The sequence below is a fragment of the Panulirus ornatus genome, chromosome 12, assembly GCF_036320965.1.
Source record: "Panulirus ornatus isolate Po-2019 chromosome 12, ASM3632096v1, whole genome shotgun sequence".
Taxonomy (NCBI): Eukaryota; Metazoa; Arthropoda; class Malacostraca; order Decapoda; family Palinuridae; genus Panulirus; species Panulirus ornatus.
The window spans coordinates 58,664,049-58,677,891 of record NC_092235.1 but is presented as its reverse complement, the minus strand read 5'-3'; the positions used below and the strand labels follow the sequence as shown (position 1 = coordinate 58,677,891).

General features: G+C 41.6%; 1 protein-coding gene across 1 annotated transcript in view; it reads left to right on the top strand.

Moving 5' to 3' along the window:
- LOC139751748 (uncharacterized) overlaps nt 1-13,564 on the top strand; it is a 45,402-nt gene extending 31,838 nt beyond the window's left edge. Inside the window, exons 4-7 of the mRNA XM_071667296.1 lie at nt 41-176; nt 917-1,125; nt 2,857-3,013; nt 12,874-13,564. Of these exons, the coding sequence (XP_071523397.1) occupies nt 41-176; nt 917-1,125; nt 2,857-3,013; nt 12,874-12,938 (567 nt within the window). The 3' untranslated portion in view covers nt 12,939-13,564. The remainder of the gene's footprint in view (nt 1-40; nt 177-916; nt 1,126-2,856; nt 3,014-12,873) is intronic.
- Nucleotides 13,565-13,843: the final 279 nt, after the last annotated feature.

Below are 13,843 nucleotides of genomic sequence, written 5' to 3'. Positions count from 1 at the left end.
CCTCCTCCGAGGAAGTAATAAGATTATATGCCTCCTGCAGGAGAGCCGCAGCACCCGGGAGAAGGTGGCGCTGACGGGGGTGACGCGGGAGACTTCCGGCAACTTCCGGTGTGAAGTGATGGGAGACAAGCCTTTCTTCGAGACTGACGACCACGCCGTGAACATGACGGTGGTCGGTGAGTTGAGGGAGAGGAGAGAGAGAGAGAGAGAGCGGGAGAGAGAGAGAGAGAGAGAGAGAGAGAGAGAGAGAGAGAGAGAGAGAGAGAGAGAGAGAGAGAGAGAGAGAGAGAGAGAGAGAGAGAGAGAGAATCATAAACAAATATACCACATTCCATTTAAAACGTAAGAGCTCATCTTCTGTTGTTCATACCACAGATTCAGTTACCACATTCACGTACGCATTATCTTAGTCAAATAATGTAATATTCTGAAGCTTCATGATATATATATATATATATATATATATATATATATATATATATCCCTGGGGATAGGGGAGAAAGAATACTTCCCACGTATTCCCTGCGTGTCGTAGAAGGCGACTAAAAGGGAAGGGAGCGGGGGGCTGGAAATCCTCCCCTCTCGTTTTTTTTTTTTTAATTTTCCAAAAGAAGGAACAGAGAAGGGGGCCAGGTGAGGATATTCCCTCAAAGGCCCAGTCCTCTGTTCTTAACGCTACCTCGCTAATGCGGGAAATGGCGGATAGTTTAAAAGAAAAAAGAAAGATATATATATATATATATATATATATATATATATATATATATATATATATATATATATATGAAATGAAAATTATTATCTCTACAATCAGTAACACTGTCATGTGAATTCTGCTTTTCAGTACTTTTCCATGTCGTATCTGAGCCGTAATTCTCGTCTTCCCCCGCAACAAAATTACTCCCTGTTTTCTCAGACGTACCGGCGTGGGGCCCTGAGCTCTGGGACGTGGCACGAGGCACGAAGGTGAGGCCGCGGGAGGTGATTGCCACCCGCTGCCTAGTAGGTCACTCTGACCCGCCTGCCGACATCACGTGGACCATCAACTCCGTCAGATCGCCGCCCCACGCCCACATCCAGCGGTCCATTCAGACGGATCAGTGGGGACGACGCATGCAAGTGTCCGTAAGTGATGCTTCTGCTGCGTCTGCTGCTGCGTCTGCTGCTGCGTCTGCTACTGAGAGGTTTATGGTTTTGTAATGGGTAAAGGAAAGGGAGAGGATAGGAATAGGAATGGATCCAAGATTTGGCATAAGAGACATAGAGAAGTGAGCTAAAAACAATGTGTGAGTGTGTGTGTGTGTGTGTGTGTGTGTGTGTGTGTGTGTGTGTGTGTGTGTGTGTGTGTGTGTGTGTAATTGAATAAAGCAAAAGACAGTTTATTCAATTCAAGCAGCTAGTGGGCTGAAAATATACAGTTGAACATATTGATAGGGTGGTCATGATAGTAACTAGTTAGTTAATCACAAAAGAGTTCAAGATCAAGGTGGGGCTGGATACTTCTACGCTTTGTATAAGCACATGAATGATGTCTATCTACATAGTACAGGAAATTCTACAGGATATATCTTATGATTCATACATTCTTCAATTAGTGGTGATTAGTTGAACATTACATGCTATTAAGTTCCATATTGGCTGAATTGCAGTTGTGTATATAATGACGAACATTAAGTGATGCAAATTTTCGTACTGGATGGATTGCTGGAGTATTGTGTTGACATGCATTGTGTGTTTAATGATGAACATTAAGTGTTGCAAAGTTACATACTTGTTAAACTGTTGTAATACTGTGTTGCTATATATCATGTATTCAATGGTGAGCATCAAGTGATGAACATTTTCAGGTTGGTTGCATTACGGTAGTATAGTAGTTGACGTACACAAAACTATGAGAAAACTAAGCTATTTTGCTTACTTATCTGTGTGCTTGTTCATGGATTGTTGATAGCATTTATCGTAGTAGGTATAGGACAGTTCTTGTGCCTGTAGGAGCGCTGGTTGGCACAAGGTGATTGTGGAAGCGGACGTCAGGTAGGGCGATCGCCCCTCTGACCCTCGAGGAAATTGGTATTAAGTCCCTGTGATCAGCTGGGTCACAATTTCAATAGCTGAGGAGCTGAAGAATATGTCAGTATCACCAGGGGTGACTGCAGCCCCTACATAGGGAAACGTGAAACCCTCACTGAGTCACTGTTTCACAAATTCACTTAATGGACGTAGACACTCTTGTGTGGAGATGGTAGATCCAGTCAGGCTGCGGGAGGGTGAGGGGAGAGAGAGAGAGAGAGAGTTCATATCGACATGTTGACCTGTAGACGGCCCGAGAACACCATTGACACACTTCCTTTCCCATCGAGGGTTGGACGAGGTGTGTGTGTGTGTGTGTGTGTGTGTGTGTGTGTGTGTGTGTGTGTGTGTGTGTGTGTGTGTGTGTGTGAAAGGAAATGTAAGATAAAAACATCTTCATCAGAGTGGCTGTGTCACGATCCATGCCTGATCTGATTTCATCCATCGAATACTACGTCCGTAGCGCACGTTAATGATGCAATGAACCGGGAGCGATAGATAAAAAGAATGATAAAACATCTGATGCATATGCATCTGTTTAACATCCCTGTATTATCACCAACGTAATTCAATCCTTTGAAACTGATTCGTTTTTTGTTTTTTTTTCTAGTTTGCAACGTCAGTAGCCTTTCATGTATGTCCTTTGTGACTCTCGTTGTCGCACTTATGACGAAAACTGAGGAGGAGGAGGGGAAAAAAAATAGAACATGGCACTCATACAGGTGGCGGGGAAAGAGAGACGTTGTTAGTCTTTATCTTATTCATCTCCTATGTTTCCACCCTCAGGAGCTGCAGGTGGCGGTGACGGAGGCGTGGCTGGAGCGTGGGTTCATGACACTGAGCTGCCACGTACAGGTCTCCTCCGTCTTCCACAAGACGGCCAATGTCACGCTCATCCACGCCGATTGGCCCCAGCCTGCAGAGTTCGGCTGGCTCTCCTCAGGTAGGTGAGGGTTCTTGGATGAGTATCCATCCTGTCGATGGCTTGCCTACTTAGATCTAGATCGTTGTCCCCTGCTCGGTAACCTGCCTTGCAGGGGAGTCACCGCCCACCATCTGGTAAGCCAGTGGACAGTAAATTTGCCGGGGTTACCGTCAGAAATCAATGGTTTAGCTACCTTCTCGTGGGCCATTTCTGGGTCCGGTACATGTTTGTCGTCTCCTTGTTAAATCATTTACCTGCTGGTAGGTCATCTGTTGTGTCATCTACCAGCTGGTAGGTCATCTGTTGTGTCATCTACCTGCTGGTAGGTCATCTGCTGTGTCATCTACATGCTGGTAGGTCATCTGCTGTGTCACCTACCTGCTGGTAGGTCATCTGCTCTGTCATCTACCTGCTGGTAGGTCATTTGCTTTGTCATTTATCTGCTGGTAGGTCATCTGCTGTGTCACCTACCCGCTGGTAGGTCATCTGCTCTGTCATCTACCTGCTGGTAGGTCATCTGCTCTGTCATCTACTTGCTGGTAGGTCATCTGCTGTGTCATCTACTTGCTAGTAGGTCATCTGCTGTGTCATCTACTTGCTGGTAGGTCATCTGCTGTCATCTACCTGCTGGTAGGTCATCTGCTCTGTCATCTACCTGCTGGTAGGTCATCTGCTGTGTCATCTACCTGCTGGTGGGTCATTTGCTGTGTCATCTACCTGCTGGTAGGTCATCTGCTGTGTCATCTACCTGCTGGTAGGTCATCTGCTCTGTCATCTACCTGCTGGTAGGTCATCTGCTCTGTCATCTACCTGCTGGTAGGTCATCTGCTCTGTCATCTACCTGCTGGTAGGTCATTTGCTTTGTCATTTATCTGCTGGTAGGTCATCTGCTGTGTCATCTACTTGCTGGTAGGTCATCTGCTCTGTCATCTACCTGCTGGTAGGTCAGCTGCTGTGTCATTTACCTGCTGGTAGGTCATTTGCTGTGTCATGTACCTGCTGGTAGGTGATTTGCTGTCATCTACCTGCTGGTAGGTCATCTGCTGTGTCATCTACCTGCTGGTGGGTCATTTGCTGTGTCATTTACCTGCTGGTAGGTCATTTGCTGTGTCACCTACCTGCTGGTGGATTCCTTACTGGGTCAACTGCCTCCTTCCTTGTAATCACTTCCTGTTTTGTTGTTGTCGGTATTCTAACTTTCCAACAAAGGCCAAGAAAGTTTAGACATAGAATTTCATGCTTGATGCTTGAGACATTGTTAACAGCTAAGATTTTTTTTCTCCTCTTCTTTTTCTTCGGAGTTGGGGCAGCACATAGTTTTCTACAGTTCCTTCGATAAGATTAAGCTGAAATTGTTTTGAAAATTGACTGGAGACTGAAGGGAAGAGTGTGAATATATAAGTCTTACAGATAGGCTGAGGGTGCTCCTTGGTGAGATATATAGCCTTATGGAAACGCACTTAACCCCAGCTCGTTTCCCTCCCGACCATATCCCCTTCCAAATGTGACTTTCTACGTTATCTCAACCTTCGAACATCGGCCTCCCATGACAGTAGTTTCCCCATGACATACGTTTAGTGGCACAAGAACTTAATCTTCATCACTGTCTCTGGTCTCCCTAAATTTCCCCCCTTTTATCATTACATTTCCCCGACCATAATATTTCAGGGTTGTGTTTTCCTTGTGCCCACTGTACGGTCAGTTCCTCCTTCTGTTATCGTTCCCCTATGAATGACGCCTTATAGTCGTACTCACATTTATCCCTCCACACTAACTGTCTCCAGTATGGAAAGTAATGTTACTTATATTATACTTTATGATCCCTTTTGTCATATTCTTTACTCTCTTAACTTGTTTATATTTCAGGTCTGTGTTGTTTATCCTCATCATCCTCATTTCCTGTTAGTCTTTTCCTACAGGCGAGGCTTCACTGCCGCTTGTGAGGTGTTATGTGATACAGAACTCCAGAGTTTGGTTTAGCATATATAGTATGAGGGTACCTCAGCCCTATCTCACTTCATTCGTTGATTACTCACCTGTCATTCATCTAGCTCGTAAAGGGGGAGAGTGTACATGTAAGAATAGGATTATTTGGTTTCTTACAAAGAAATACATGATTAACAACATCCCTCTACTTAACCATAACGCTGAAGGAATATTTAAACAAAGCTTCGTGAAGATTCCCCTATCTTCACTCTCTTAGTGAATCCAAATTATTCGCCTTTAATTATAGCAACAAGAACTAGCTAGCACAGGCTGCGATACTCTCACGTATATCAGAACTTCTAAGAACTTCTAAGGATTCAGGTGTGAAAAGAATTCGTCTCATTTTCCAGTAATGATTTAGTCTCGTTTATGGATTTCTTGATTCTGATGTTCGTAGAATTCGTTAATTTCCTGTTTCTCCTTTTTTTCTATTACCTGTTTTCTTTAGTTTTTTACTTCAGTAATTGGCGTCTGGTAGAGTACTGTAATGCTAGGAACAGGGTATGAAAATATACGTAAATTCTTTAAACTCTCTCCCTGGACGCTTGTCCAAATAACGTTGATGCTTCGAGACGTTTCATTGTCTCGAAACAATCAGATGAAAGAAGAATATATATATATATATATATATATATATATATATATATATATATATATATATATATATATATATATATATATATATATATATATATATATATATATATGTATTGGCCGTGGTGGACAAACACAGTGATATTGACTGTCATCTTGTATTAGGAAAGGGACACTAGTTGAACCGTCGCCTGGGGCTGAGGGAGACCTTTGATCAGCAGCGTTACTCTCCCCTTATGGAAGATCATTTAGCAGCTTTGATGTCCTCGGGAGCAACTGCTGCCAGATGAGCTCCATAGATTCAGATGCATTAAGGAGGAGGTGAGGAATTGATGATTTGAAGATGGTGGGGGGACGATATCCAAAGATATGTCAGGCTTAAAGTTAGGATTAAAAGGAGTCATATAAGACAAGGAGGTAATAATGATAAGAATATTCCCAAATAGGGAGAAAAGTCTATTCAAGAAATTCTCACTGAGAGTTGTCTTTTTATAGGAAATTTCAACCAGAAAGATAACGTATGAGAGTACATTATAGTTATATGGACTCCACACCAGCAGTTGCAACAGCTGTTTAAGAGTGACGGAGAAAGAAGACAGAGAATGATGAAAATCACTGAGCTGTGAGGAAACTTAGGGAAAATAGCTAACGGTAACGGGAAACATAAACATTGCACTGGATGAGCCAGCAATACTCAGAGTGGAATTATTCTCTGTTCAGGTACGTAAGTTGAAGATGATGAGCTTTCAAAGACAAGGGTTTTCGATGTGAGAAGCTTCGAATTCATAAAACAACAGAGCCCTTAAATAGATAAATCAATGCGAGAGCGAGCTATTGGGAGATGTGCAAGAGAAGCAGGAGGAGGTGAAGAGGAAGGTGTAAGGGTTGAAAAAGAGGGCATGTGAGAGTTAGGGTGAGAGAATATCGGCAAACTTCAGGGAGAATAGGAAACATGTTTTGTAAAAAGGCGAATAATCCGAAAACAGCAGAACAAATGAGAGCATCACTGAGGGATACAAGGTGTGGAAGTGATTACAGGCAAAGAGGAATCAAAGAGACGATGGAGTGAGCACTCTGAGGGATGCCGTGTTACTTATAACTTATCGGCAGTAAAGACGGGGAAAGTGGTCTACAATATAAACGGTGAGCTACGAAAAGCAATTGAAGAAAAAAGAATTACGCGTGATACTTAGCTTATGGTAACTTAAAACCAAAGTAAGGAGTAAATAGAAGCAAGAAAAAAAAAATTGGACTCACAGGTAAGGTTTTTGAAGGATCTTATCATCTCTCTTTCTTTTTGACAATTCATTGGCATGTTCCCTCCATGAGTACTGTGCTTATCTATGGTAACACTATTTGAAAAAAAAGGACTTAGAATGGATATGGCATCGCAGAGAGCTACTGAGATGATTCCCTAGAACTAAAAAACAAATCCTTTGATACTCGACTAAACGATTTGAATCTGTTTACCTAAAAAAGTGAGGTTAGGAGGCGATCTGATACAGGTATTCAAGATTATCAAAAGCTTTCATAATCCTGATTTATCAAGTTACCTGAGGCCTAGATCTCTCTCATTTTACTTATAGTATTGGATACAAACTCGTAGGCAAAAGCTTTGTTTTGAATGAAAAGTGATTTTCTTCAACAGTATTGTTAACATATGGAATGATTTACTAGATAGAGTGGTTGAAAACAGCACCATATACACTTTTTGAGAAGATACTAGATTTATGCTCTTCAAGTCCACAACTGACATTAATAGTGCCTTCTTAGTTCATGAAATGTTTACAAGGCTTTTCTCTTTGAATCATTTATATGCCTTTGCACTCTTACCACATTAATCTATTGATTTCTGTTCTTTCCCATTATCACGAAAAGCCTTGATTAAAACTCGCTTATCTGTTGCTTCTGGAATGCCTCTGTTTTCGTTTACAATCTGTTGCTCTGTTTTGAACAAGTCGATCTGCCCAATTTTCGAGTCGTTCCATCTCTCTCTCTCTCTCTCTCTCTCTCTCTCTCTCTCTCTCTCTCTCTCTCTCTCTCTCTCTCTCTCTCTCTCTCTCTCTCTCTCTCTCTCTCTCTCTCTGGGCCTAAGCGATAGAGAAATACATCGAAAACATCGCAAGCAATATTTGAAATAATTCGATATATATATATATATATATATATATATATATATATATATATATATATATATATATATATATATATATATATATATATATATATATATATATATATATATATATATATATATATATATATATATATATATATATATATATATATAAAAGAAAGAAAATTGGTGCAATGATGGTCATTTTTTAAAAACATTCCTCACAAAAAAAGAAAAAAAAATAGAAAAATTTAGAATTCCTTCATGACCTGCAGAGTTAGGCCATCGATGTTTAGAACCGTTCGTTGCCCATCCCCCATCAGCAAGTAATTAAGGCTGTATTTTCTTTTTTTTTTACAGTTTATTTTTTTCCCCAACCCGACTGGCAGTATACCTTAATTACCCAAGAGGGATAATTGAGCAAAGTTGGGAGCAGATAATCATCTCGAGCCAATATACCCCCTGAAGACCCGATTACCATTACTTGTGTCATCATCATTATCATTATCATAATCATGATTATTATCATCACCATCACCACCATCACCATTGCCATCATCAACGTCACTTTCATCATCATCACCACAATCATCATCATTATCTTCACATCATCATTATCATCATCATCATCATCATCATCATCATCATCATCATCATCACATTATAATCATAATCATCATCATCATCATCATCATCATTATCATCATAGCATCAGCATCATCATCATTATCATCATCATCATCATCATCATCATCATATCATCATCATCATCATCATCATCATCATCATCATCATCACCATTTCCATCATTATTTCTATCAATCTTATCAAAATCATCATCATTATCATACTCATTGAATACTTTATTATGATACAGGAGGACACAATCGCCTACTTTATCAATATCATCATAATTTCGTTCTCATAATGGGCTCTCTCATCACCTCCATTATATTCATTATCCTTATCATTATCATTATCTTCATCGCTAGCTCTAATATCATCTTTATCTAAATTACTGCCACCATGGTGATCATCATCATCATCATCATCATTATCATCCAGATAATTTACCCCACCATTATCATTGTTATTGTCACCCCTTATATAGAAATTATCATTATGAACTTGGATAACGAAATAATTCATTCTGATGATAATCATTTCTCTCCCAAAGAAATCTACATCTTTATTCTTTGCTCGATTTCTTCCACTTTTCTCTCCAATAATCATGACTCTATCCTTGACCTTTGACCTGACCCTTATCGGTCGAGTCGAAGCCCCCAGGTGCTGAAAATGCAGTGAAGATGAGTTTGAAGCAGAGACTCAGGCTTATCGGGGGATGTAGAGAAAATGAGTATTGTGAGAGTGAAGTGAAGATATCAGATAGTGAGCATGATGGTGAGTGAGTATTGTGAGAGTGAAGTGAAGATATCAGATAGTGAACATGATGGGGAGTGATAGTGTGGAAGATGAGATGCATGCTGTATTTGACCGCATATGTTAGCGCTCCTTGTTAATTTATAACGTTTATTTATTGTCCTTGTTCTTTTGAAGTTGAAGGACAATTTTCCTAATGTACTGAACAAAAACATCCCAGGCAGTAAATAAGGAGTTAGTGGGGTGGCGGAAAATGGCTATAACACAAACAAAGTCATTATGAAAGTCTTTGCTTATTCATTAGGGATTTATATTTAGAAAAGCAAACCTTCGTAGACCACGGTATAGCTAAGAGTCATGGTTGATTTTTAAGTTATTTTTATGAATGTTAATCACTTTTTCTTTTTTAGAACAAATCTGAACTAAGATTATTTTCTTTTTCTTTTTTTCTTTACGTTGGATGCTTCATTCATTAACAGAAGTCGACATCAAGGCCGAGCCATAACTGAAACATAAAGAGGTTAATGAAAGGAAAAAGAAGAGACTAAAAAAGTACTTATGATTTTGGATGAGGTGATAAACCTGCCTTTTATAAAGTGCCACGTCGCTGCTATTAGGAAAGACGTGGAAGGGTAGAAATTCCAAAGCTTCGAGGTGCAGTGAAAGAAACAGTTATCAAAACGGCCCACCCTTGAGTTAGTAAATTGCAACACAGTAATCATATAACGCAGCAGCTTACTTAGTTCTGCGTGGTCTAAGGAGCAAAATCTAAAGTAATACCAATAAAAGAGGAAAAAGCGAACCAACACTGCAGCGTAGGACAAGTGGGTGAAGTTCTGAATTTAGCCAATGAGAGGTGATAAGTCAGGCTGCTTTTGACTCAAATCTTTCAAGTAGAGATGCGATGCTGGAACCACCCCAGATGTGAGTGCAGTACTCCATACAAGGATGGGTCAATCCTTTGTATAAACGGAACAACTCCTCGGGAGAAAAGAGGTGTGGAAGTGCCGTTAAAGGAGAAACGAGAAACGAAGACTGTTGCTTAATCTACGGAGGAGAGAGCTATTGTACCGTCAGAACGGAAGAGTGAAGGAAAAGTAGGTCAGTAGAAGTTGTTAGCGATGCCCATAGTTAAAGACCTGGAAGTCCCATCAGTGGAATGAAGAAGAGAGTTTATCGCACTTCCTTTTGAATAAAGGAACGAACGCTTTGCCTCACGCACAACATACTTTTAGTGATTATGGTCAGTGATAAATGGTAAATGAGAGTCGGAGGAAGGAGAGGGTTTTTCTTCCCAAGCCCAGTATTCCTGATCCCTTGCCTGAATGGCCTCAGAACAGGAACGGTTGAACCATGGATTGGAAGGAGGAGGAGGAGGAGATCGTCGTGGAAGAAAGAGGGGGATAAATGCTTCCATTCCCACAACAATAACCTCTGCCATGCGTCTGGCGGAGACAAAAGCATCGCCACATAAGAGACAGTAACTTTACCCAGGGAAAGTCGGAGAGGAATTTTCGTAAGTTGTTCCCGTCAGCTTTGTTGAGATGCCATTATTTACGTCTAGAAAGGGTTGCTGGAGAGGAGAGGAGGAGGAGGTGGTGTCGTTAGAATAGATACATTTATGAGAGTGTGGTCACATGAGCTAACTGAGGGCGAGATTGTGTAGCTACAGCGCAAGGAAGTGATAGAGAGATTCAGAATAACGTATTGTTTATTTCTTTTTGATTATTCAGTTTCATCGGAGTTCATTCATTCTTAGTCAGACTAATTCCTTACAATAATGCGCCGAAAAGTAATCTTTTTTACGTAACGTAGAGCTTCAATTGAATGCCAGTAATCAGGTGCAAGTTTGATTACAGTTATTCAGCTGCTGATGAGCCATTCATGTGAAATAAGAAATTACAAGTTATTATTCAAGTTGAAAAGCGTTTATTTGTGTATGTTCAGCATGGCTGTGATCATCAATATTGTCTTACATTCCTGAGGATAGATGATATTTAGATATATTTATCTCTTTTCATTTGTATTATCATCTTTAGGAAGAGTATTCAGCTAAGGAGCAACACTGGTCACGAATGAATACTTACCATGTGCGAAAGTTGTACGCGTCGGGGAAAAAATCTTTCATCATCCGGTAGAGATGTACTCTCTCTCTCTCTTCTCTCTCTCTCTCTCTCTCTCTCTCTCTCTCTCTCTCTCTCTCTCTCTCTCTCTCTCTCTCTCTCTCGGTCATTTACACATACGTACCTCTGTGTAAAACACGGAAAAATCCCTTTTGTTACCGGTAATACATGAGATAGTTTGAAATGCTATAGGAAATACGAAGCTGATAATTAGGGGTTATACAGAGAGTATAGAAAAGAAAGAAAAAAAAACCACCTTCAAAATGAATACTCAATACGTTTGCAAATATCTATGGCACACCTGATATACTGAGTGACTTTTGCGACAGCCCGCTGGAAAGGTAACTAAACATTCCAGGCAAATGACTGAGTTGAATGACTACGAAAGGTAACGTGATTATGACACATCGCTTCACCAAAACGAACCACTAACCCGCGGGCTTATTTTGCCGACGATACATTCAAAAGAAATGTGATGATACATTTGACCAGACCAGCGTTACGGTGACCAGTGTTATCAAATCATCAATATCATCCCCAAATTGATGTTCAGATAACTATGTAAGTTTGATGATATTAGCTTTCATTAAATCACTAGTTATATTCATCTACCCGTGTAATTTGGTGTTTGTGCACCATAAACCTAATGTTAATGGGAGGGAGTTGCCATGGGCTATGATTTACCTTATTTTTTATTTCGAATTCTAAATTGCGTCCTCAACATTGTATATCGTTCTCAAATAGTCTCTGTCTGGGTACGTTTTCATTTTTGTACGCAGCTCACTAGGCGCTGGGAGCACATAAACCACCATACCAGCTTCAGCTAAGCACACACGGATCCTGTAGTAGCATCATCAGCTCCAGCTGAGGACACACAACACCCAGGGTAGCATCAGCTCCAGTTGAGGACACAAACCCCTTGGTAGTCTCAGCTCCCACTGAGGACGCAGACCCCTATGGTAATTTCAGCTTCAGCTGAGGATAAAGACCCTATGATAACCCATTATAACCTCACCTCCAGCTGAGAACACAAACTCATCGTAACCTCAGCTTCCTTTGAGAACACAGAGACGTAATGGGAACCTCAGCTTCAGCTAAGGATACACAGACCCGTAGGAACTGAGGACATACAAACCCCAAATTAACCTCAGCTGCAGCTGAAAGCACACAGACCCGATGGGTGCTTCAGATTTAGCTGAGGCTACACAAACCCCACTATAACCTCAGCTTCAGCTGAGGACACACAAACCCCACTACAGCCTCAACTTCAGCCGAGGACACACAGACCCCATTACAACCTCAGCTTCAGCCGAGGACACACAGACCCCTCTACAACCTCAGCTTCAGCTGTGGATACACAAACCCCACTATAACCTCTGCTTCAGCTGATAACACAAACCCCACTATAACCTCTGCTTCAGCTGATAACACAAACCCAACTATAACCTCAGCCCCGTGGGAGCTTCAGCTGATAACACAAACCCCACTATAACCTCAGCTCCGTGGGAGCTTCAGCTCCACTTGACGACAATATTGTGAGGTTCTAATTGAATTTTCTGGCCAGAATAGATAGAGAAATTGGGTTCCTGAGAGTCGTTCACGTTTACCATCGGGGGAAAATTCCTTCTCCTACATAATTCTGCAGCCAGTAATTACGCCTCTTTTGTCTCCCTCAACAGGTTCATCCCCACAGTCCTCCCTGCTACTGCTGGCTGTGACGCTGCTCTCTCTCGTGACGGTGTGACGGTGGTGGTGGTGGTGGCGGTGTGACGCTGTTCTTCCCGGTGTGACGGTGGTGATATAACACTGCTCTCCCTATAGCAAAAGGTGTGACGTTGATGCGGTGGCGTGGCGCTGCTATTATTACTCTGTGTGTGCGTGTGTGAGGCGGCGATAATGTGATAATGTTGTGTTCTCCACACTCATGGTGTCAGGATGAGGTATGTGACGGTGGTGTGTGACGGTGGTGTGTGACGGTGGTGTGTGACGGTGACGGTGATGCTGCTACTGCTTCTACTGCTGTCCCTTGTGGAGGAGGATCTTGGCAATGGTGGCGTGACGGAAACTTTTGTAACGTTGTTATGGTGAAGGTGGTTACGTAACATGCATATACAAAGATCTTCGTGATGTAATGGACTGTGACGGTGGACTAACGGTCTTGTGACGATGTGACGAAGTGGTGAACCAGTTGGTGGTGTAGTAGCGATTTCAAGGTGTGACGCATGATTTCGAGTTGTGACGGTGGACTAACGGTCTTGTGACGATGTGACGAAGTGGTGAACCAGTTGGTGGTGTAGTAGCGATTTCAAGGTGTGACGCATGATTTCGAGTTGTGACGGTGGTTGTGGTTATAACGAGTTCGAGCTGTGACGGTGGTTGTGGTTATAACGATTTCGAGCTGTGACGGTGGTTGTGGTTATAACGAGTTCGAGTTGTGACGGTGGTTGTGGTTATAACGATTTCGAGTTGTGACGGTGGTTGTGGTTATAACGATTTCGAGTTGTGACGGTGGTTGTGGTTATAATGATTTCGAGTTGTGACGGTGGTTGTGGTTATAATGATTTCGAGTTGTGACGGTGGTTGTGGTTATAACGATTTCGAGTTGTGACGGTGGTTGTGGTTATAATGATTTCGAGTTGTGACGGTGGT